The sequence below is a fragment of the Tamandua tetradactyla genome, chromosome 19 (assembly GCF_023851605.1).
Source record: "Tamandua tetradactyla isolate mTamTet1 chromosome 19, mTamTet1.pri, whole genome shotgun sequence".
Taxonomy (NCBI): domain Eukaryota; kingdom Metazoa; phylum Chordata; class Mammalia; order Pilosa; family Myrmecophagidae; genus Tamandua; species Tamandua tetradactyla.
This window is the reverse complement of record NC_135345.1, coordinates 50,815,987-50,841,087: the sequence shown is the minus strand read 5'-3', so window position 1 is coordinate 50,841,087 and position 25,101 is coordinate 50,815,987. Positions and strand designations below refer to the sequence as shown.

Genomic DNA, 25,101 nt, shown 5'->3' with positions numbered 1-25,101 from the left:
CACCCATTAAGCAATAACTCCCTTTTTGCTTCCTTCCCTTACCCCTGACCCCTGTGACCTGATCTGTCTCTGTGAAATTTGCTTCTTCTAAGAGGTTACACCATTTTACAATGCCACTAGCAGTGTATACAGATTCCTATTCTCTGTATCCTTGCCAACACTCACTATTTTTATTTTTTAATTTTATTATTATTTTTAATAATAGCCATCCTACTGCTGGGCATAAAGTGAAATCTCATTGTGGTTTTAATTTGCATTTCCCTGATGGCCAGAGATGTTGAGCATCTTTTCATGTGCTTATTAGCCATTTGTGTGTCTTCATTGGAGAAATGCCTTTTCAAGTCCTTTGACCACTTTTTAATGGGATTGTCTTTTTGTTGTTGAGTTTTAGCAGTTCTTTATATATTCTGGATATTAAACTCTTAGGTATTTGGTTGGCATTATTTTCTCCCATTCTGTAGGGTTTTCTTTTCACTTTCTTAGTAGTGTACTCTGATGTACAAAGGCTTTTAATTTTGATGAAGTCCATTTAACCTATTTTTCTCAGTGAAATTTGCTTATACTTTTGAAGGCACATCTAGGAAATCACTACTAAATCCAGGGTAATGACAGTTCCCCTCTTTGTTTTCTTGTAGGAGTTTTATGGTTTGGGCCCTTATGTTAGGTCCTTGATTCATTTAGAGTTTATATATAGATAGCGGTTCATTCTTTTGCAAGTGGATATCCAGTTTTTCCAACACCATTTGTTGAAGAGATGTGCTTTCCCCAACTATTGTTACTTTGGTACCCTTGTCCAAAATCATTTGGCTACAGATGTATGGATTTATCTCTGAACTCCCAATCTATCTCATTGGTCTTTATACCCATCATTATCCTAGAACCACACTGTTTGATGGCTGTTTGTTTATAGGAAGGTTTGAAAGGAAGTGTGAGACCTCCAACTTTGTTCTTCGTTTGCAATATTGATTTGGCTACTTGAGGCCCCTTGTGACTAATTCCATATGAATTTGAGGATCAGTTTTTCCATTTGTGAGAAAATAGTCTGCTGGGATTTTGATGAATATTGTTTTGAATCTGTAAAACAAAATTATTAGATGTCAGTACTACCCACAGTGATCTACAGATTCAATGCAAGACCTGACAAAATTCCTACACTTTTATCCTCTAAAGACTTCAGACAGAATGAAGACTCTGTTGAGTGGCTAATGTTCTCCTGCTTTCTAACTCTTCCCTCTGCATGAAATAGAACCTGACCTCATACATCCCCATCAGTATGAGAGCACATTACAGAACAGAGATATTAGGCAGAGTCTCAGAGTGGCACGGGCACCTACCAGTGTGTGTTTTGGGCAAGTCACTTATTCTCTTGAGTTTTGGTTTCTTTATTTGCAAAATGGGAATAATAATTCCTACCATCTAGGCTCTTATTCTGGTTTGTAATTTCTTTATTTAGGAATTTTATTATGGCTTTTATTAGGCTCCAAGGTAAGAGCAGAGACAGTATCTTTTTCCTTTTCATATGTCTACAGTGACTAGTTATGAAGGAAGACATTGCTGTGGTAGCCAAATCAAACTGGAAAGAAAAAAGACACTGGATGCAAATAGATTTCATCATGTGTGCTGTAAAAGATCATTAGTGTCTGGTTGGAATCCTGGGTTGAGAAGAATTTTGAGGAGTATCTGAGCTCCCTGGGAGAGAATGCTGGAGTTTATTTCTGATACACGCCAAGACAATTTTATTGGAGGTTGGCTGCTATCAGTGTGTATTTACTGAGCATGGAAATATAGTTTAGGCTAGGGTTGCCAGATTTACCAAAAAAAAAAAAAAATGCAGGGCACCTAGTTAAGTTTGAATTATTTAATTAACAGCCTCTGCATATGTACATGAGATAAAAGGAAAATTTTGGCTGGGGCAAACTTGCAATACTAAAAAATTATTATTAATCTGAAATAAAGTATAAGTATCTAAATTTATACCTCTTCCTTTAATTATATTTCTCTGATAATTTGGCCATCCTTGAGAGTTTTTGGGGGGGGAGTTTGTGGTGCTAGTGGTGGTGGTGCATGGGCCAGGACTCGAACCCAGGTCTCCAAATGGCAGGCGAGCATTCTATCACTGTGTACCTGTGCACCCCTAAGAGTTTTTAATTCAACATGTAATGGAGACTTTTCAATGGGAAAAGAGGCATTGTTAGGTTCAGGACTGTATAATTAGCCACTCCTGCAGGTACCCTATTGTAAAGACACAGGCTTAAAAAATATTGTATTAATTTTTAATTTTATAGTTAACAAGTAAATATAGTTTTTTAAATAATATGCCAATATTATAAATAATGCCAAAGTTCTGATTTGCTGCTACCTCTAAAAAAAATTCTTTCCTAAAAGTAAGCACCATTATCAATATACTTACGTACACATATTAAAATGTATAGTATTGTTCATAGGTTTATCTAAATTTTATACTTTATGCACTGTCCTGCAACTTGCTTTTATTTGCCAACACTATGTCTTGGCAATCTTTTCATAATTTAAAATACTGGCGAGGGCGGGCCACGGTGGCTTAGCAGGCAGAGTTCTCGCCTGCCATGCCGGAGACCCATGTTCAATTCCCGGTGCCTGTCCATGCAAAAAATATATATATATTATATATTTGGGTGAAGGTGCAGGGAAAGAGAAATGAGTATATAAATTGGTATATCCTCTTTGAGGGTAATTGACTGTATCTACTGAAAGATGCACATATTTTGGGACCTGGTAATTCCACAGCTTCGTATCTACCTTGAAGAAATATTCTTACTTGTGCACAAAAAGGACTGTTCACAGGTTCCTTTGCAGTATTGCTTGTAATGGGGGCGGGGGTAGCTAGACAAACTGGAATATTTACAATATGTAATACTCTGCAGCAATGGAAACGAATGAAGTCAGTATATTTGTATGAGCTATATTTAACCCAGATACTGTGATGCCCCAATGATCACTTAAAGTGCCCCCTTTCCTCTCTGAAAAGATTTTGGGGGCATAAAATATTTGAAACTACTCCCCTTATATATAAACCAGGTTCTTAGTATTAGTATACAGATATTTTAGTTATATGTTGAAATGAAAAACCTTTTTTCTTTTTTTAACAATTTAAACAGTAAAATAAATTCAATTTCTTCCAATATCTTTGAGATTTTAAAAGGATTGTTCCACCATAATGCCACAAATGTACCAAGCATTTCAATTTTTGCTTTGTCTTTTGTTGTAGGAATGAAGGCTTAATCCCGAGCAACTATGTGACTGAAAACAAACTAACCAACTTAGAAATATATGAGTAAGTCTCCTCCAAAATATGCTTCACGGTTCATCTATGAAAATTAGGTACATTTTGGCAGCTAGTAAGTATAGATACCATTTTGGGGTCATAAAAGGAAAAGAAAGTAACACATTTGTCAGCTTTAGCAATAGAGGTCTTTGATCTTTATCATGGTTGATTCAGAAACTTCTTTTTCTTAAACTTACTTTTGTTTTGTTTTGTGTGGCCACTTTAAATTTTTAAGCAGCGACAGAGTAAAAACAAATACTTAATTGACATTTATTTTACTATATACCCTAAATAGAAAATTAATTATTTAAAAAATGGAATTAAATATTTAATGAGTAATAATTTGAGCCTAGTAGGTGTTTTGGCCTATATTTTGACATGTTTTTAAAAATAGCTCAAGATGAGAACCAGGCTAAGGCTGTAGTTTGGAGGAAGCAATAGCATGTTTATTAGAGTTCTGCTCAGAAATCTATTTTTATAACAATTATAGATTTGGAAGCTGAAGGAGAGCAAAGTAATCACTTATTTAGCCCCTCATGTTGCAGATAAGAAATTAAGGCTGAGGGGTAAAGAATGACAGAGTTGGGATTAGTTTTATGTCTTTTACCAATTCAAATTTGCACTTTGAGCATGTGGTGATGGGCTTGCCCGCCACCCCCCATTAAGATACTTGGTTTGCAATTAACATGTGCTTCTAGGAGGGGGCAGTAGGTGATGTGAGGTGAGGCATTAAGACAGGGCTTCTCTGAGTAAGCTGAATGAGAAAGAGCCCCCTTGGCTACTGCTTTAAATCCACCTGGAGGTCAGACTCTGCGTGTCACCCTATCTCCCCCAGCCCCACCCCAAGCCAAATCCAATTCCAAAAGCATTGGTGAATAATCTAGAATAATCTAGATTAATAATCTAGCATCTAGAATAATCTACCCCTAGCTAAAGCTGCCTAATAAAAATGGGTCCCTTTGAAGGTCAGGTCAGGGGAGATTTTATAAGGAAGAAAAATTAGGAAAATAAGACTTTTTACCACATCAGTAGCCCAGTGTAGATTTTCCTAGAGATTTAAGGAATCATATGTCAAAGTATTTAGTTCAGAGCCCTTTGTTAGTAAATAGATCCTCACTAACCCTCCATGTTACTTTCCTTCCTTTCATTATTAATTAATTTGCTCATTGCTTTTCTCATCTGGAAATTCCCTCCTTAATATGAATATTCATTAAAAAGTACTCAACGGAGGCTCACAGTTTAACACGACAATTGCTCTCGTTCCTGCAATTGTGATGAATAGTCAAATTCCTTTGTCTAAATCATGTATAATCATTCCCTGTGGGTTTCTATCTATTTTTAAAGTTCATTTGCAGTTTGAGGATATGAGTCTTTTAATACCCGACCATTCTAATTTAGCAGCAGTTTTCCACTACTAGGGGTTAAGAGAAGCCCGTAGGATGAGATCGGTGGAACAACGCAAGCAGCTCCACCCTCAGAGTCAGGTTTTACAGTTCCAATTAGCCACCATCTGGCCCACTCACTATTATTCAGTGCATGGTTATATATGCATTCTTCTTTCTGCTGTCTACAAAACTACTATTTCTGGCCATGCTCTATCAACTCATTTTTTAAAAATGTTATGAAATGAAAGATTTTCAATTGTTATTTTTTTCTCCTTTGTCCTACCACTTTTTCTTCTCTCTATCATGAGCATTTGCTTATGGACTAGGTATTGTTGTATCAAACTATATGTTTCAATTATAATACTATTTGATTATGTTTCATGTGTATAGTTCTGATATTCTAGCCATTTAATAACATGTTTCAGGCAGAAGAAGCAATATGATCTGAAGCACGAAAGGGTTTGGCGAATTTGACAAGTAAAAACTGGTGTGATTAGAACTTAATCAGGGAGGGAGAATGATGGGCGAGGTGAAGTGGGTGAGGGTGTTTGGGGGCAGGGTCATGAATTGGTTGTTCCATTTTCTCAACTAAACTCTTAACTTTACTATGAGTTAACAATTTAGGAGAGTCAAAAGTTAGAGAGAGTTTTAATTTTGTGAAATCTAACACAGCACGTATAAAAGCAAACAAATAAGAAGTTCCTGAGAGGGGGAAAAAAGAGGCATGAGTATTTTTTAGTTAATCTGCCAAAGCTCTATAAAGCAGTTGCTGAAAATGATGGCTTCTTAACCACATATCCTTTGTGGCAATTTTACAGATTAAATCATTCAGAATTATTTACTAAGTGTGTGTTAGAAATTTGAACTGAGATGTAAGAAAACAAACTAGATATTAGTTTGAAATGAATAAAGCTGTTAAACTAATTTATACATAATTGTGTGTTATTGTTTTTAGGAATTTTAAAAAGTCACTTAACTTTCTAGAGTCAGTTCTGGGGTATGTTCTTAAAATGAAGAAAATGCAGCCTTTTTATCTGAAAAAAAATATATAAGATTTAAAAATAATTTTTATTGCTTTACAGTTGGTACCATAGAAATATTACGAGAAATCAGGCAGAACGTCTGTTGAAACAAGAGGTAATCCAGTTTGTTCATGAATAAATCTGTATTTTCAAAACTTCCATAAGAGATACATTACAAAGATTTTTAACCAAAGACTCATTACTTCCTGTTCTTTTTGTTCTAAAATATTAGTACAATGTCATCTCTATTATACATTTCTGAGAAGTTGTAAAGCATTTATCTTTATATCAAATAATGTTTTCCATTGACTTTCATCATAATTTCAAAAATGTTCTGATTTCACCTCCAAGGTAGTGAGACTCCATTCATTCTAAAGTGCATTCTGCTAGTGGCATCTATATTTAATGTTCCTCTATAAAGTTTGTGAGAAAGGTGGTCAAATAAACACTCCATCCTGCTAAGCTTAGCCAAGGCTAATTAAAAACACAAACATATGAAGTAACATGGCACTTCCCTTTCTTTGTTCTTTGGGTGCAAAGGGAAGAGAGCAGGGTAGACAAAATACCATTCTCAGATCAAAACTGCTCATCTAAGTCAAAACAAAACAAAACTGAAAATTCTTTAAATTTCTGAGTGATGGTAAAGATTAACTGTGGGTCAGTGTGGAGTCAAAACTGGAAACTAGATAAGAGGTTTGCGTGTCATTATGCATCGCTGTCGGATATTGAGGAAATCTAAAAAATGTGAATGCAAATGAATTAGTGCTGTAACTAAAGACCCAATGCCGGTAATGGCTCAGGACAAAGGGAAGACCCAGTTAACCTTGGGGTACAAGGGACAGAGGTACTTGGTTGGTGGTGGGGATGGAGCTGGAAGGACAGGCCTGGGTGCACTTGCTAGAAGGAGATTGAGTACAGCAGGCAAAATGTCGCATCTGCTGGCATGGCAACAGCAGGTGGGCATCTGTGAAATATTAGTTGGTCCAACATGGAGAAATAAGATGTAATGACAGTAAGGCGGAATCAAAGGAGAGTCCGGCAGGAGGTCCATATAAGTTGGTCATAAGTACTATCCCCAAGGTCACTGGGTTTGATATCAGGAAGGAAGCCAGACTAAGTGGAGGGTCTGAGCTCCCTGCAGGACGAGGAACATGGACTTATATGACAAACTCCCACGTGATCACAGCCCAGATATAACAGATAATGAAATTTGTCTATTGCATTTTTTAAAGAAATAAAACATCACAGAGATAGTTGAAGCTCACTCCCTAATCTTTTTCATTACCCCCCCACTTTCCACATGCGATTATAATTTTGTCATGTGTTCATTACTTTTTTTTATATATGTAAGTATGCCTATATATATGCCCATGAGTAAATCTATAGTATAGTTTTATGTGTTTTAACAATGGACATAAAAGGGATCGTATTTTGTTTTTTTAATTAAACATATTTCTAAAATCCATGCATGAGTACGTATAAGATCAAATGCATTCTTTCAACTGTTGTGAGGTTTTTCACTATATAAGTATGTCAAATATATCCACTTCACTACTGATAAACGTTCAAATTTGTTTCTAACTTGTTGCTATTACAAACAGTGCTGCAACAAACATCCTTGTAAATGTCATCACGTACATAAGAGTGAGAGTTTCTCTAAGTTGTATCCAGAAGTGAAATTACTTGGTCACAGGATATGTGCATATTTAACATTACTAGATATTTCCAAACCATCATTCAATGTGATTGTACTAATTTACAGTCTTACAAGGAATGAGTTCAACTGGTTCCTTATATTCTTGCCAACAGTTGGTGCTTTCACAATTTCCTCCTGCCCCTCAATTCATTGTGAAATTATATGTGTGCATGCATTTCCTTGACTGAACAACTTTTTAACTGTGCTTGGCCACTTGGGGTTCCTCTTCTGTGACATGCCTGTTAAAATCCTTTGCTTTTTGGTGTGATTCTGTCCTGCATGACTGTTCTCTGAAACAGTGATTGTTTATTTCCATCCACCTTCTCTCCCACCTCAGTGCGTGCCACCAGCCCGTCGAAGATTTTATGAACATGGGCATGAGCATTCTGAGGCCCCAGAACCACCTTTTTGGTTGTGGACTAAAGGCTGACTAAAATGATCACTTTAAGGTGGATAATGATGACAGTGAGCACCCGTTATCTTTTTTTTGTTTTTTGTATGCTGTATGGCTAGGTCACATTTCATTATTTTTTCCATGTGAGTATCCCGTTATTGCAACACCATTTGTTCAATTTTTTTTGGTGGGGTGGGGTGGGAGAAGTGCATGGACTGGGAATGGAACACGGGTCTCTCGCATGGCAAGCGAGAATTCTGCCACTAAACTACCCTCGCACCCCCAAGCACCAGTTATCTTTAAGAATGGTCAGTTTAGGGGCTGGTGCAAAGGATGATTGCACATTGTTGAAGCAGAGGCAACGAGTTATGAAGTAGTCCACTTAACGTAACACTGGCAGCTTTGAAAATGTCCGTACCGCCAGTGGTCTCCTTTGGAGACTTTGAAATAGCACCGCCTGTGGTCTTACAGTTGAGAGTCTTACAGTTCAGGGCCTGTGCAGGTTAGGTGGAAAGCACTCAGTGACTGTGAAGGAAGATGCAGGATCAGAAGATGAAGAGGAGGAGAGGATGTGAAACCCCTAAGTAGATCTGGGAAGCGATCTGCCCCTGGAAGTGGAACCAGGGTTTCACAGAAAAAAGTTAAAACTTCCTGCTGATGAAGATGACAATGATGATGATGAAGATGAAGAAGATGATGATGATTTTGATGAGGAGGAAACGGAAGAAAACCTCCCGTGAAGAAACCTAGATGAGATACTCTAGCCAAACGTGCACAGAATTCAAACCAGAATGGAAAAGACTCCAAACCATCAACACAAAGAACAAAAGGTCAAGAATCCTTCAAAAACCAAAGAAAAACCTCCTAAAACACTGAAAGGACCTAGTTCTGTAGAAGACATTAAAACAGAGATGCAAGCAAGTATAGAAAAAGGCGGTCCTCTTCCTGAAGTGGAAGCCAAATTCACCAAGTATGTGAAGTTTTTGATGACTGACCAGGAGGCTATTCAAGATCTCTGGCAGTGGATGAAGTCTCTTTAAGAAAATATTTTAAACAGGTTTAAAATGTTTTCTATCTTATTTCATTTCTGTAACAGTTGCTATCTGGCTGTCCTTTTTATAATAAACACACAATGAGAACTTTTCCTACTATGTCTGATAAATGTTGTCTGGGTTCCTTTGCCAAGGATGTGTTGTCTAAATTGCCTGTTTAGTTTTTAAAGATGGAACTCCACTCGTTGCTTGGTCTGAAGTATGCGTGGGATGAAGGACAGAGTGGTAGTGGTGGTCAGACAAATGGAAATGGTGGGGGGACAAAAATATACATGTGAATTAAACTCATATTTTAATAAAGTTAAAGAAATCCTTTGCTTATTTTTCAATACAGTGTTTGCCTCTTAAACTTATGATATGTATTTTTAAAGTATATTATCTGTACCACTGTTTTGCCAGTTACGTGTTACAAATATAGTCTTCAAGTTTGTGGCTTTTGAAACTACGTCATTCTGTTTTCTTTTTTTCACGCATTAAAAAATATTAATGTAGTTGAATTTCTCAATATCTCAGTATATTTCTTTGTGATCTATGATTTTTGTTTAGTGTGAGAAATTCTTCTCAACCTTGAAGTGTTAAAGGTATTTTATATTTTCCTTTAATTTTTCGTGATTTACTTTTCACTGCTAGATTTTTAATCTATCTGAAATGTGGGTGTATATGTGTAACCCTTGTGCACATGTGCATGTATGCATGAGATAGGGATCTAATTTTAATTATGGTTTGAGTAAATTTATTGATCCCAGAGCCATTTATTAATAGTCCATATTTCCTATTGATTTATAATGCATTACATGTTCCCTTTTATGTGTGGGTCTATTCTGAGGTTTTACTATTCTGTTTGCACAGAATATGTCTATTCTTAAGCCCACAACTCACTATTTTTAATTACTAGAAAGATGAACTATATCCTCACACCTAGTTGGGTTAAGTCACCACTCCTTATTCTACCTCAAATTTTTCTGGCTATTCATAGTTCTTTAATCTTTCATACATATTTTAGGATCAATTTGTGAAAATCCACAAAAACTCAGATGGCATTCAGATACAAATTTCATTGGTAATTTTAATTTGGAGAGAAATTATGTTAATGATTGAATTTTTCCATCTCCATGTGTATCTCTCAATTCTTCTAGACTTTCTTTTATTCCATTAATAAAATGCATTAGTTTTTTTCATAGATGTCCTTTGTTAGATTTATTCCATTTGTGTGTGTAGTGTATGTATGTGTATGTGTATGTAATGAAAAGGCTATTTAAAATATATGCATTGGGCAGGCCACGGTGGCTCAGCAGGCAAGGACGCTTGCTTGCCATGCCAGAGGACCTGGGTTTGATTCCCTGCCCATGTAAAAAAAAAAAAAAAAATATATATATATATATATATGCATTGTAAATGTTCCAAGAAATGATCATGATGATGAATATGCAACTATGTGATGATATTGTGAATTACTGATTATATATGTAGAACGGAATGATCAAAAGTTAAGAATGTTTGTGTTTGTTTGGTGCTTTTTGGTGTTTTTTGAAAAACAAAAAAATTAATAATAAAAAATAAAATAGATGCATATTTTCTTATGTATCCTAGACATACATTTTATCTAATTTATATATTTCCTAATTTTTATTTTTAAAATATGGCTGGGTTCAACCCTCCTTGTTCATGAGTCATTTAAAAATATATTGCTGGAGAAGGTTTTCTAATATTTTATTTAGATTTTTTGTTATTATGTTCACAAGAGAGTCTGGCTTGTAATTTTCCGTTCTCTTTGTCTGGTTTTGGTATAAAAGTTTTACTAGCATTATAAAATGAGTTGGGTCTTTGATCTTTTTTGATTTTCTGAAATAGTTTGTATTGGATAGAAGTTATTAGTTCTTTGAAGGTTAGGTATATTTCTCCTGTAAAATGGTCTAGATGTGATAATTTTTGAGATAGATAGCTATTTGACTACTTATTTAATTTGCTTTTCTTTCTGAGATAATTTCAATAGTTTATATTTAGCTGGAGAATTGCCTATTTCATATTTGTTTTCAAATTTATTGTGTAAATTACTCATGGTACTATCCAATATATATTTGTACCTGATATTTGAATGGTCAGTATGTTCATGTGATTCAAAAATCAAAAAGTTTTAAAATTTTTCTTCCATTCTTGTCCCCAAGTAAGCCAATTTTCCTTCCTATAGATAAACTGCTATGATTAGTTTATTTGGGGTCCTTTCAGAAATATTTAATGTACACACAACCAAATGCAAATATATTTTTTGTTGTTTTCATTCAAATGATTGCATATTATATAGACTCTTTTGCATATTTTCCACTTGATTTGGGATAGATAATCTTTCCTTATCAGTACACAAAAAGTATCCTTATTTATCTTATAGCTGCATAGTATTCAGCTTAATATATCACAATGTATTGAAATTATTGAATTTTCAATAGTGTATGCTCTTTTGTACCTAAAACAACTCTTACTCTCTTTGCTGCTGTAAATAACCTGTACACACATCTTTTCTAATTTGTGTGAATATAGCTGTAGGATAAATCCCCAAAGGCAGAAATGATTGGTCAAAGGGAATGTACGAGTCTACTTTTGACAGATATTAATATGCTTTCTATAGGAGCTGTATCAATTTACACGCCTACCAGAAATGTAAGAGAATGCCTATTTTCCTACAACCTTTATAGCACAATGTTTTATAAAACATTCAGATCTTTGCTGTCTGGAATCTTATCTCAGTATACATTCAATTTGCACTTCTCTTATTCTGGGAAGGTTAAGAATCCTTTCATATGTTAAGAGTCATTTGTTTTTCCTCTTCTGTGAACTGTCCATAATCTTTGTATAAATTTCTATTGAGTTTTTGTTGTTTTTCTCACAATTTCCTTAAGTATATTAAGGAAATTAGCTCTTAGTGAGACATGGTAAGTTTTTTTTTTGCTAATTTTTAATTGTCATCTGGCTACTTTTGGGTTTGTGTCATTAATAATACTTGAGTCTTATGTGTGAATTTATCAAATACATTTTTGTAAAATTTGTTAAAAGATTGTAAAAAAATGTGTGTATTTACAGCATCAAAGAGAATAAGAGTTGTTTGAATTTTAAAAGAATATATACTATTGAAAATTCAATGATTTCAATAAATTTTGATACATTCAAGCTGAATAGTATACAGCTATAAAATGAATGGGGATACTTTTTGTGTACTGATATGGAAAGATTCCCAAAATATATTGAGTGAAAAAATGTGCAAAAGATATGTATCAAATTAGAATTGGCTTCCCCACGCCAAGGTTTTTGTTTTTTTTCTAAAAAGACCCATGTTTCTTGATTAGTGGTTTTAATTTTTACATTTAATCTTTTGATCCCTTTGTAACTTTTCATGACATAGAAAGGGAGGTATTGATGTGGCTTTATTTTTTCTAAATGGTTGCCAATTGTCCATCTTTGATGCATTGATTTGAAATGCCACATTCATAGTATACAAAATTTCTCTATATATTTTGGACCAACTGTGGACTTTCTAGTTAGTTTCATTGATCATCCCATGTATTCATAGTTACTACTAAACTGATTTAAATACTGAGGTTTACTTTGGTTTGGCGAAACCTCCCTCATTAATTTTCTTTTTTGAGAAACATTCCGGATACCGGTTTTTTGGGGGGGGAGCAGAGAGGGGGTCTGTATGAACCTCAGAATCACTTTTCCTAGTTTAAAAGAATTTCCTGTTGGTTGAATTCAATTTACAGATTAATTTAGGGAAAATTGTTCAGACATTAAAAATCGGTGCTGTTTGGGGAACATTTTTTTTTCTTTTCTGGGATCCATGTATTGATTGCTTATATAGAAACAATTAAAATTAGATCCCTACTTCACACAAAATAGGTTTTATTAGTTGGATTAAAGATCTGAAAGAGAAAAGCAAAAGCTTTTGTATTCTTTAGGAACCTTTTAAAGTTTTCTTCATATAGTTCCTGGACATTCATTTTTATGTTTATTTTTAGGTATTTTTTATCTTTTGTGCTGCTATCATAAATAGGATATCCTGATTTTATTTATGACTGCTATTGATTTCTGTGCATTAATTTCATAACTGACAACTTTGGTGAATTCTAACATTTTTTTGCAATAGTTTTTCAGTTACTTCACTTAGGTGTTACCTGGAGTGTTAGTGTTGATGTCAATTTCTCTTATACAATTTTAATTATAGTACTTCTAATTTTTGTCTCTCATTTAATTGCATTGGCTAGTATCTCCAAAATTCTATTAAATACTAGAGCTGACAGAGGATGTTTTTTTCTTTCTGACTTTAATTGGAGTGATTTTCATGGAGTTTTTTTTTAACATGGGCAGGCACCGGGGTCAAACCCGGGTCCTCTGGCATGGCAGGCAAGCGTTCTTGCCTGCTGAGCCACCGTGGCCCACCTAGTTGGAGCGATTTTCACATGGACTTGGGATTGAAGTAAATAAATTCTATATGTGAAGGAAATGCACTTCTATTCCTATTTTATTGAGAATTGAGAAAAAGTGATGCTAGAAGTTGAATGTGTCAAATGCTTTCCAGCATCTGTGGGAGATGAACACGTGATTTATTTTCAAGTCTACTAATATAGTGAATTATTTTGCATTCCTGTATTCAATTGTTCTCAATTATAGCATATTATTCTTCTGAAATGCTGCTGAATGTTAACATTTTATTTAGGGCTTTTTGCACTGATATAAGTTAGACTGGTCAGCAGTTTTCTCTTATGTGAAGTCTTTGTTGTATTATTGCTATTAATGTCAAACTAATTTCATATAAAAATTTAGAAGTTTTATTAGTTGGAGAAGCAATTCAAAGCTTTAGGATGATGAAAATAGTCTGGAAATAGATAGTAATGAAAGTTACATAGTATTACCAATATGTTTAATGGCAAAGAACTGTCCACTTAAAATGTTTGAAATGATTTTTATGTTATGCATGTTACCACAATTAAAAATAAACACTTTTTATTTAAAAAAAAAACTTTATTAGTCTCCCAAAGAATGTCAAAGGGGATCCAGTTCGTAACATAAAATAAACTTGAAATAATGCTTTTTCTCCTGCCATTTCTCTTTTCGTATTTCCCATACTCCTCCAGCAACTAAAATGGCTCCCCCTGTGCTTTTTCCAGACTCCCCTGAATCTCCTCTGTCACTCTTCTTCTCATAGTCTCTGGTCTCTTTTCCCACTCTCTGCCTTTTCAGATGTTTCCCCTCTCCTGCAAAATACCATATTGTTTTCTTTCTTCCAAAGTACAATCCATCAATCTGCTGCAGAGTTCTTTCTATTCATTAGCTATTTTTGAATCTATATCCTGATCAATATAACAAATATAGCTAATGACAACCAAGGTTGTCAAATTCAGAATTTTTCTTAGAAAAATTAGGGGCAGGATCTTTAAATACCCTTATCACAATTATATTTTATTTTATGGGTATGACTTATAAACCTGCAAGGGAAATAAGATTCATATACTTCTTAAAACAATCTCATTATTTTACAGCGAGTCAGTATAGATTTGTTTTAAATTACCAAGATGTAGGTTTATCTTTCTAAGAAGGAATCAACTTGAACAATGAATGAATTGTTTTGCAGTCTAAAGAAGGTGCGTTTATTGTCAGAGATTCAAGACATTTGGGACTCTTTACAATTTCCATGTTTGTAAGAGCTAGAAGGTAAGCCATTGTGACTTTGGTTACTTTAGAAATAACAATTACGGGGACAGTCTTTTCTACGGAGAAACAATCATGGAAAGAAATAAGTGAGAGCCTAGCATAAGAAAAAGATTGCTGGCATGGAAAGTTAGGACAGCTAACTGGTTCAAGTTCTATCCCTAAGAGACTCCTGACAGTGGATAAGGAGTCCATTCTTTGCCTCCCTCTCTTTGTTTTCCTTTTCTTATCCATCAAGTGAGGAGGTTAGATAAATTGTAGCAGATGCTGTTGGTGCCTTCCACAGATCCCTCACTGTACCTTGGGGTTTACCTGCAGACAGTTCTCCTGTACTTAGCTTCTGTAGCTTTCTTCTTGAGGATGTTGTCTGGCTATGGGAGCTTCTGGGTCCTGTGGCTAGGCTGTAAGTCCCTGAGAGTTAACATCCTAGGAGCAGTCAATGAGGAATGGGAGTTGGTGGATAAGCACTTCATCTTCTTTGATCTGGAGTGGGAAAATTCTGAGTTATGTTCCACACAGCCCCTCAAAGGCCCCTGGAAGGATTGAGCCCCAATTGCCCATAGCGCAGCAACCTGCTCATTAATGCACCCTGTACTAGTTTTCCTGACAGTGCATTTGCTCATTCATTTAACCATCATTTGTTATTTAATAAATGCTTCTAAGTGTTCATTATGAGCTGTTCTGTGACGTTGGACTTGTCACTTGGACAACTCTGGTGAAGGCTATGTTTGGTTGGGGGCGCCCAGTAAGATAGTTGAGGAATTTTCCTGGGATGGTGAAACACCATCTAATTCAACCCATTCTTCCGTGTGCAGTGTTGCTAGGCTAAGAGTGCTGGAGGTAGAGTTTTGTGTTGAATGATGCTGGCTTAGTCCCACAGTGATCTTTTGCTTGTACACTAATTCACGTTTTATTGATTGTAGAAGTACTCACGCTACCATCAAACATTATCAGATCAAATGTAATAACTCAGGACAGTACTACGTGGCTGAAAAACATCTCTTTCAATCAATCCCTGAACTGATCCACTATCACCAGCACAATGCCGCCGGTAAGTCAGGAATTTCAGGCCGGAAGAGCCAAGGAGCAGGCCCTTGCTAGGCAATGTATCTTTGGTCTCAGACACTCAGCAGAAGCAAATGCCCTCTGTGGAAATGGTTTAAGAGCTTGAAATACAACCTGTCTCCTGTTCAACTCCTCTTTTCATTGAAGCTTTTCTGTTTTTCTAGTTAGGAGGTAAGAGGAAGGTCAATTTCCTACATTTATTCCCTGTTAGAAAAATTATATTTGGTAGAGAAGTAAAAGACCATTTGGCCATTATACATTTTTCTGGCAATTTACATAGGGCTAAGTATAATAGGATTTCAAATGCCCTAAATAATGGGACTTCCTTCTTGTTGCCCCTATGTCTCTACTCCACTTTAGATAATTGCAGTAGAAAATTACCCTTAAATCTCTCATTCTGTTCTCCCCCTTGTTAGAAGGGCAGAAAGAGCTACATAGGATACAGCTTTTCACAGTTATGGTTTGGCCTAAATATATCAGAGTCATATTTAACCTCCTTCTCCAGATGGCCTTGGCAATAATTGCTATTTGTGCAGACCTATCATCTGCGGAAAGATGTAGCATTCCGGAAAGCTCCACCACAATTACAATCACATCACTGGGCTTTCAGCCCTCACCTTGGACCACTGTGAGCCCATGGGGAATCTTCTTACCTCAGCATTACAGAATTTGGAACCCACTATGACTTTCCATATTGTTTTGACTTCCTGTCATGTGGAGTGTTTCTTTCTTTTTTTTTCTTTCATGAAGAATCGTGTTGACAAAAAAAAAATCTCTCTTGGCAGGTGGGCCACTTTTCTAGTATATTAGTTCTAAATGTCAGGAATAAATCCAAGGAACTTTTAATCCACTCCTGGGATGAGTCCATTTGGATATTCCAATTGGTAACAGGGAGTTTGGTTAGAAAGTCGTTAGGGGGAGGGGAAGGGAAGGCATGGCTGTGGCTAGAGATAGAAGCCCTCTAAATCAGAGACCGGTTCTAAGTTTTCCCCTTCGCACTGCTCTTTTTTCCTTCCTTCAAAGAAAGACTTTAAGAAACTGTGTAAACACTCTGGTGAGTGAGGTTAAAAAAAATAAGGTAGCTCAGGAGGTGCTGACATGAAAAGATGGCAGTGATAAGTTGTTAAGTGAAAAAAAATGTGCAGAGCAGTAGATTTAGAGTAGCATCCTATTTTTTGTGAAAAAATCCTACATATATATTTGAGGTAAGAATTTTCAGGCTAATCAGAATATAATAGACTAGAAACTGTTAATGTTTACCGAAGGGAATGAGACCAGGCGATAAGGAAGGCTTTCATTTCCTGCTGTAAAGATGGCGTTAGGGTTTGAGTTTTTATTGTGATGAATGTAGATTCTTCTTATAATGTCTAAAATACCATGAAGATAATATTACAAATAAAACTGGGATCAAACAGAATAAATATTCAAAAAAGAATAAATGGAAAAACTGGGGTTGAAAATGTATAGCTATGACGGCTGGTTATTAGAAAAGAATGTAGAAAAGAAATAAGAAAACCAGAAAGGAGGGCGTCAAGAAGAAAGTCATGGGACCCAGTTATAGGTGATATTTACTGAAGACTTACTTTGGGCTGGATCCCGTTCTGGGGGCTTTTACGTGTGTTTAGTGATGTAATCTTCAGAGCAATCCTGTGGGGTAGGAGCTGTTGTTATCTCCCTCTTACAGATGAAGGAACTGAGGGGCAGAGTTGTGGAGTAAATGACTGCAGCCCACACAGTTAATGAATTAGCTCTCCTGAGGTCTGAATCTACTGGCTTTCTGGCTCCAGAGTCGGTACAAACTACCATATCTTGCCAGAAAGAGGCGGATCATGTCAGTGAGGGGTATTTGGGAGGACCCAGTTTTAGAAGAGGCTGGGCATTGGAAACCACGACTCTCCTCTTTACGTTTTGGCCTCTGGTCAGTTTAGCTTTTGGTAATTCAGGTACCAGAAGTAAGGACAGTGATATATAAAAAGAATGTAGACCACATACGGTTAAAATATAAAGAACATCATAACAAATAACCATGATACAACTTCTAGCCCCAAACTAGAATACTGCTTGTATTTACAACTTGTGTTTACCTCTGTGCTTTTTCCCATCCACTTGCTCTGCCTGTATCACCAACAGCGATAGAATATCACAACTTTGCATGGAGTTAACCTTGGGGAAAGATGAGGCACCGAGTGGACAAAGTATGTGCAGGAATGTGCCTAATTTCTGACAAAGTTGAAAGAGTTGGGGGATATTGGAAAATGCAAAAATATTATTATATAACAAGGTTTGCAAGAGCTGGAGAAACTGAGGGTCAAAGATCAGCCAGGCTGGAATAGTCAGGGAGGGGCTTTAGAGAGTGGCAGAGATTTGAATGGGGGGGGGGTGAAGAAAAACCTAGAACATAGATAGAAGGGGAAGGGGGATGGGGGAAAGGTATTTACTTAAGTGGATTTCATGAAGGGTGAATTCTAGCAATTCTATGCTGAATGCAGATTCAGTTACATCAAATGTAGTGAAGAAATGACAGAAATGAAGTCCCATCACTTGCAACCACTTGCTGGGAATCGATACCCTCGTCCAGTGGACTTAGTCTGCTGATGCAGGAACAGGGTTTTGTGGAGATTGGCTGCTGACTCAAGGTTTAGCCAAAACTTGAGCTTTTTAACATGCGCCTTCTTAATGGCTTCTATCAATCTTTCCTTTCCTCCTCCTCTTTCTCTCTAAAAGAGGTCAGTATCTAGAGAAACACTTTTGTTTTGTGTTGTGTTCTCATTTATTTATTTTCCTTTATGACAGACTATGATGCTTGGAACTTGTTTTTATACAACGGTTCTTCCCCTTTCTATAGTTTTCAAAACAGTTTTTGATATATACAAAGAATATAGACCACATACATTTAAAGTATAAAGAACATTATAACAAATAACCATGACACAACTTCTAGCCCCAAACTAGAATATTGCTTGTATTTACAACTTGTGTTTACCTCTGTGCTTTCCCCATCCACTTGCTCTGCCTGTATCACCAAGGAGATTTTTTTATGTATTGAGCTCTCTCTCTCTCTCTTTTTTTTTTTAACTTTTTTTTTTGGTAAAATAAAACATATACACAGTGAAAAGAAAGAAAAAAGCAATACATTTCAAAAGCAATAATTTTTTTTTTTTTATTTTTATTTTTTTTCAGGGAGGAAGGGAAGGAAAGACAGAGAAGGAAGGAAGGATGGAAGGAAGGAAGGAAGGAAGAAAGGGAAACATTTTTAAACATTTTCTTGTTTTATTATATTTTGTTTGTTTGTTTGTTTTTTACATGGGCTGGGGCCGGGAATCGAACCGGGGTCCTCCGGCACGGCAGGCAAGCACTCTTGCCCGCTGAGCCACCGCGGCCCGCCCCAAAAGCAATAATTTTTAAACAAGTAGTTACAGAACAGATACCAGAGTTTGTCATGGGCTGCTATTCCACATCTCAGATATTTCCTTCTAGCTGCTCCTGAACAGTGGAAGCTAGAAGGAATACTGATAAAATGATTCAGCAGTCATACTCATTTGCCAAATCCTATTCTCTCTGTTATACCTCTTCCTTCTCCTTTGATCTTTGGGCAATGCCCATTCTAGCATTTTCATGTTGAAAAGGGGTGTTGACACTAAAGGATAGGGGGATGTAATTAATTGATAATCTTGGAGAGTCTGGTCCCTCTGTTTTTCTGGATTTATCTGACGTAGGAACCCTTTGGAAATTATAGGTTCCAGGAAAGCAAACTGAATGCACAAAACCTTTATAGGGTCTCAGTTTGAGCCCTAGGTGTTCTCAAGAGTAAACAGGAGTGATGTTGGTTGGGGGTTAGCAAACCATGGCAATCAGCACTGTCTAACTGAAGCTTGCATAAGAACAGCCTCCAGAATAGCCTCTCGACTCCATTTGATCGCTCTTGGCCACTGATGCCTTATTGTATTACACCTCTTTTTCCCTCTTTGGTCTGTAAGGTGTTGTCGATCCCTAGGTATCAGGGCCAGACTCATCCCCAGGAGCCATGCCCACATCACCAGGGAGACCTTCACCCCAGAATGTCATGTCCCAGGCAGTAGGTAGGGCAATAACTTTCCTTGCAGAGTTGGGCCTAGAGAGAGAGAGAGAGAGGCTACATCTGAAGAACACAGAGGTTTCCTGGAAGCAATTCCCAGGCCTTGCCATGGGCAGTCTTAGTTTCTCCCCCATAGTAACAATCTTCCATAAGGTCAAAGCTCAAAATCAAAGACCTGACCCATTTTCTCAAGCACTGAGCCCCCAGTGCTTGAGAGGGTACCTGGGGCTTCCTAGATGGGGCAGTTCAATAGTTCCATATATATATGTATGTATGTATGTATATATTCCCCCCCCCCCCCCCCCACTTCAGACCCTCAAAGGACTCTACCAACACCTCCTAATTACCAGCCCACCACAGTCTGGGTTGCATCCCAGCATTACACAAGCTGCGCGGAACTGTAAGGCCTCGTTCCCACTCTGGACCCAGGGGTTTGGATTGTTCACATGAACTGTCTAAACAACTTGATTTAGATTATGTGTTACAGAAAATCTAGGTTCTAGACATAATGAACCTCTCTGCCTTTGGTCCTGTGCGGTAGGTCTGTATGAAGGTCTAGAGTCATACACTATCATCTTTTAGCCCATATTCTGATTTACCTTAGACCCAGCCAGACTGGCTTTGTTTTCAACTCTAATTGAGGCTCGATCTCCCTTTGGTTACTTTCAGTGTTATTATATAAAGCTATGCTAACCTCCAGGGCTGTAGCACTTGATTTCTGGGTCCCAGGTGTCACAGAGTTACTCAAAGTTCCAGGGAATTACCAGCAGAAACACATATAGCTCAGGCTAATTGTGGCTGCTTGTAAGGGCTTACAGTCTAGACTCCAATTTTCTTATAAGTATTTCTGAAAGAGACCTTAGTATATTTATTCTTTTGTTTCTGGCTTATTTTGTACAGCACAGTGTCCTCAAGGTTTATTCAGTTTGTTGTATGCCTCTTGACATCCTTCCTTTTTGTAGCCACATCATAGTCCATCATATAAATGTATCACAGTTTGCCATTCTGCTTCTCAGTTATTGTACCCTTTGGCTCCCACCATCTATTGGGCATCATGGATAGTGTCTTTACCAGGGTCATAAGGGCAGAATCATGCTGTATCTATCCTTTTATGTCTGAGTTATTTCACTCAGCATTATGTCCTCAAGATTCATCCATGTTCTCATATTCTTCCAGACCTCATTTCATCTTACTGCTGCATATTTCATCATATGTATACACCGTATTTTCTTATGTACTAATTTGTTGATGGACATTTGGATTGTTTTCATCTTTTGGTAATTGTGAATAGTGCTGCCATGAAATCAGTGTGCAGGGCGGGCCACGGTGGCTCAGCAGGTAAGAGTGCTTGCCTGCCATGCCCGAGGACCCGGGTTCGATTCCCGGTGCCTGCCCATGTATAAAAAAAAAAAAAAAGAAAAAGAAATCAGTGTGCAGATGTCTATTTAGGTCACTGCTTTCAGTTCTTCTGGGTATCTACTGAATATTGCTACTGCCGAATCATAGGGCAACTCAATATTTAGTTTTCTGAGAAACCACCAAACTGTCTTCCATAGTGGCTACACCATTATACATTCTCACCAACAGTGAATAAGCACTCCAATTTCTCCACATTCTTTCCAACACTTATAGTTTTCTATTTGTTTAATAGAGGCCATTCTTATAGGTGTGAGGTGATATGTCATTGTCATCTTGCTTTGCGTTTCCCTATAGCTAATGAAAATGAGGATCTCTTCATGTGCTTTTAGCCATCTGTATTTGCTCTTCAGAAAATTGTCTATTCATATCCTATGTTCATTTTGTAATTGGGTTGCTTTTTCTTTTGTTGTTGAGCTATATAATTTCTTAATGTACATGGGATATCAAGCCTTTATCCAATATGTGGTTTCCAAATATCTTCTCCCACTGAGTTGGTTGCCCCTTCATCTTTTTGACAAAATCCTTTAAGGCACAGAAGCTCTTGATCTTAAAGAGTTCCTGTTAGTCTATTTTTTCTTTTGCTGCTTGTACTTTAGGTATAAAGTTTAAGAAGCTACCTCCTATTACTAGGCCTTGAAGATGTTTCCCTACATTTTCTTCTAGAAGTTTTATGGTACTGACTCTTACATTTAGATCTTTAATCCATTTTGAATTATTTTTATGTAAGTTGTAAGATAGGGGTCCTTTTTTTTCTTTTGACTATTGAGATCCAATTCTCCCATGCTTATTTATTGAAAAGATAATTCTATCCCAGTTCAGTGGATTTGGAGGCCTTACTGAAGATCAATTTTCTGTAGATTTGGTGGTCAATCTCTGTACTCTTGATTGGATTTCATTGGTCAATAATTCTTTGTGCCAGTGCCATGTTGTTTTGACTACTGTAGCATTATAGTAGCCTTTAAAGTCAGGGAGTGATGGTCTTCCCACTTCACTCTTCTTTTTCAAGATATCTTTAGCTATTCGGGGTCTCTTTCCCTTCCAAATAAATTCGATAACTAGTTTTTTTTTAAAGTCTTCAAAGTAGGGTTTTGGGATTTTAATTGGTATTCATTGATTCTATAGGTCAATTTGAGTATACTTGACATCTTAATGACATTCAACCTTCCTATCCATGAACATGGAATATCTTTCCATCTATTTAGGTCATTTAAAATTTTCTTTTAGCAGTGCTTTGTCATTTTCTGTGTACAAGTCTTGACATCCCTAGTCAGACTTATTCCTAAACACCTGATTCTTTTGGTTGTATTTTGAATGGAAATTTTTCCTTAATTGCCTCCTCAGCTAGGTCATTCCTTGCTTGTAGAAACATTTTATAAAGAAACTAATTCATTATAAAATTGAATTTATTTATTTTATTTTTTTGATGTTTCAGTCTCAAATTTTTTATTTTTTATTTTTTATTTTTTTTTATTTTTTTATTTTTTTATTTTTTTAAAGGAAAGACAGAGAGAAGGAAGGAAGGATAGAAGGAAGGAAGGAAGGAAGGAAGAAAGGGAAACATCTTTAAACATTTTCTTGTTTTTATTGTATTCTGTTTCTCCGTTTTTGTTACATGGGCTGGGGCCGGGAATCGAACCGAGGTCCTCCGGCATAGCAGGCAAGCACTTTGCCCGCTGAGCCACCGCGGCCCTCAAATTTTTTATTTTGACATCCTTTATATACACATACAACGTAACTTTGCTTTGCATGCTTTGCATTTTTTACATAATGTTATCATCCCTATGCCTATGGTTTTTTTAAAAAATATTTTTATTGATAAATCTTCACACATACATTGAATACATGGTGTACAATCAATGATTCACAATATCATCACATAGTTGTGTGTTCATCACCATGATTATGTTTTAGAACATTTGCATCACTCCAGAAAAAGAAATAAAAAGAAAAAAGAAAAACCTCATACATATTGTACCCCTTACCTTCCCTCTGATTGACTTGTATTTCCATCTACACAACTTATTTTGCCCATTGTCCCCCCTATTATTTATCTATTTTATATCCTTTTTTTTTTTTTACTCTTCTGTCCATACCCTGGATAAAAGGAGCATCAGATGCAAGATTTTCACCATCCCACAATCACATTGTAAAAGTTATACCTTTATACAATCATCTTCAAGAATCAAGGCTACTGGAACATAGTTCAACAGTTTCAGGTACTTCCCTCCAGCCACTCTAATACACTATAAACTAAAAAGGGATATGTATATAATGCATAAGAATAACCTCCAGGATAACCTCTCAACTCTGTTTGAAGTCTCTCAGCCACTGAAACTTTATTTTCTCTCATTTCTCTCTTCCCCCTTTTGGTCAAGTAGGTTTTCTCAATCCCTTGATGCTGGGTCCCAGTGAATCCAGGAGTTCTGTCCCATATTCCCAGGGAGGTCTACAACCCCTGGGAGTCACGTCCCACATAGTGGAGCGGGCAGTGCGTTCACCTGTAGCTTAGAGAGAGAGGCCACATCTGAGCAGCAAAAGAGGTTCTCTGGTGGTGACTTATGCATAATTATAACTAGGCTTATCTTCTCCTTTGCAGGAATAAGTTTCATAGGGTTGAACTCCAAGATCGAGGGTTCAGCCTATTAAATTGGTTTTTCCCACTGCTTGTGAGAATATCAGGAATTCCCCAGATGGGGAATTTGAACATTTGCTCCTTTCTCCCAAATCTCCCAAGGGGACTTTGGAAATACTTTTTTATTCTCTGCCCAAATTACTCTGGGATATATCAGGGCATCATATCAACCTGGACAAACCAACAAGATCTCACGCCCTATTCAAGATTCTATGTACTTATGGTGTTCAACTAAACTGACCATACAAATTAAATTAGATAATGTGCTATCCAAAATATAAATTTTGCAGCAAATAAACATCTCTCTCTTTGGTCTCACACAGAAGTTGAAAATTTTAAACATGGGCCATATCATCCTTTACTCTGTATTCTGATTTATCTTAGTCCTATCCAGATCAGCTTCATTCATATCTCTAGTTGAAGTCTGATCACTTTTCCAGCTTTTTAAACAGTTGCTGTATGGGGTAATGCTGACTTTCCTAGCTTCAGAGTCCTAACTCTGGGTCTCAGGTTTCACATAAATACCTGAAGTTTCCGCAAACGTCCAGGTTATACACAAATAGCTCAATATCTCAGAATTCAGAATTAAAGTTACAACTCCAGAGTAGATATGACTCCTGTAAGAGCTTACAATCTAGGACCCTTTACAATAGGCCCCGGCCTGATAACCCATGTTCTTGACTTCAGTTCTCCAAGTTTCTATATTATAGTTAGTCTGTATGAGTGAGGTATGATAATATTTGTCTTTTTATTTCTGACAGTTCATTCAACATACCGTCCTCAAGCTCTATCACCTAGGTAATAATGCTAATCTTGAAACTGACTTTAAGGTCAACTTATCGTCATTGGCATATGTCAATTACATATTGAGTGTTATGAGCTTGTGGCAAAACATTTACGTTTAGGCAAAATATATCGGAGAATGTATTTATTTTCAAATGTTCATATGAAAATTTTTGCAAAAATGTTCACCAAAATGGTAGCGATGTATCTCTGTATACTAAAATTTTGTGATAGATCTTATTTCATTTTTTATACTTCCTTGGATTCTTTAAATTGACATAATGAGTATTACTATTTTATGATAGTTTTTCAAATGGGAAAAATAAGGAAACCAACTAAACTGTAGACTTCATTTTTAAACCTAGCTTATTTTTAAAATAGTTCTTTCTTCTAGTATACTCCTTTTTGTTTCTTTTACATGAATAATTAGGTTTGAAACGCCAAATTCTCTTTCTTCCTAGGCCTCATGACACGTCTCCGCTATCCGGTTGGGCCGATGGGGAGTTGTTTACCAGCCACAGCTGGTTTTAGCTATGGTAACGTATGTTCACTTGCTAAAGTAAAAGATCCAGTCCAG

General features: G+C 36.5%; 1 protein-coding gene and 1 pseudogene across 4 annotated transcripts in view; both read left to right on the top strand.

Annotated features, from left to right (window-relative positions):
* TXK (TXK tyrosine kinase) overlaps positions 1-25,101 on the top strand; it is a 77,504-nt gene that overhangs the window by 19,364 nt on the left and 33,039 nt on the right. For all 4 annotated transcript variants that reach the window (XM_077136796.1, XM_077136795.1, XM_077136793.1 and 1 more), the window contains exons 5-9: positions 3,248-3,313; positions 5,772-5,826; positions 14,474-14,553; positions 15,474-15,601; positions 24,986-25,060. In XM_077136796.1, the coding sequence (XP_076992911.1) occupies positions 3,248-3,313; positions 5,772-5,826; positions 14,474-14,553; positions 15,474-15,601; positions 24,986-25,060 (404 nt within the window). The remainder of the gene's footprint in view (positions 1-3,247; positions 3,314-5,771; positions 5,827-14,473; positions 14,554-15,473; positions 15,602-24,985; positions 25,061-25,101) is intronic.
* On the top strand, positions 5,870-9,410 carry LOC143663215 (nucleophosmin pseudogene; annotated as a pseudogene).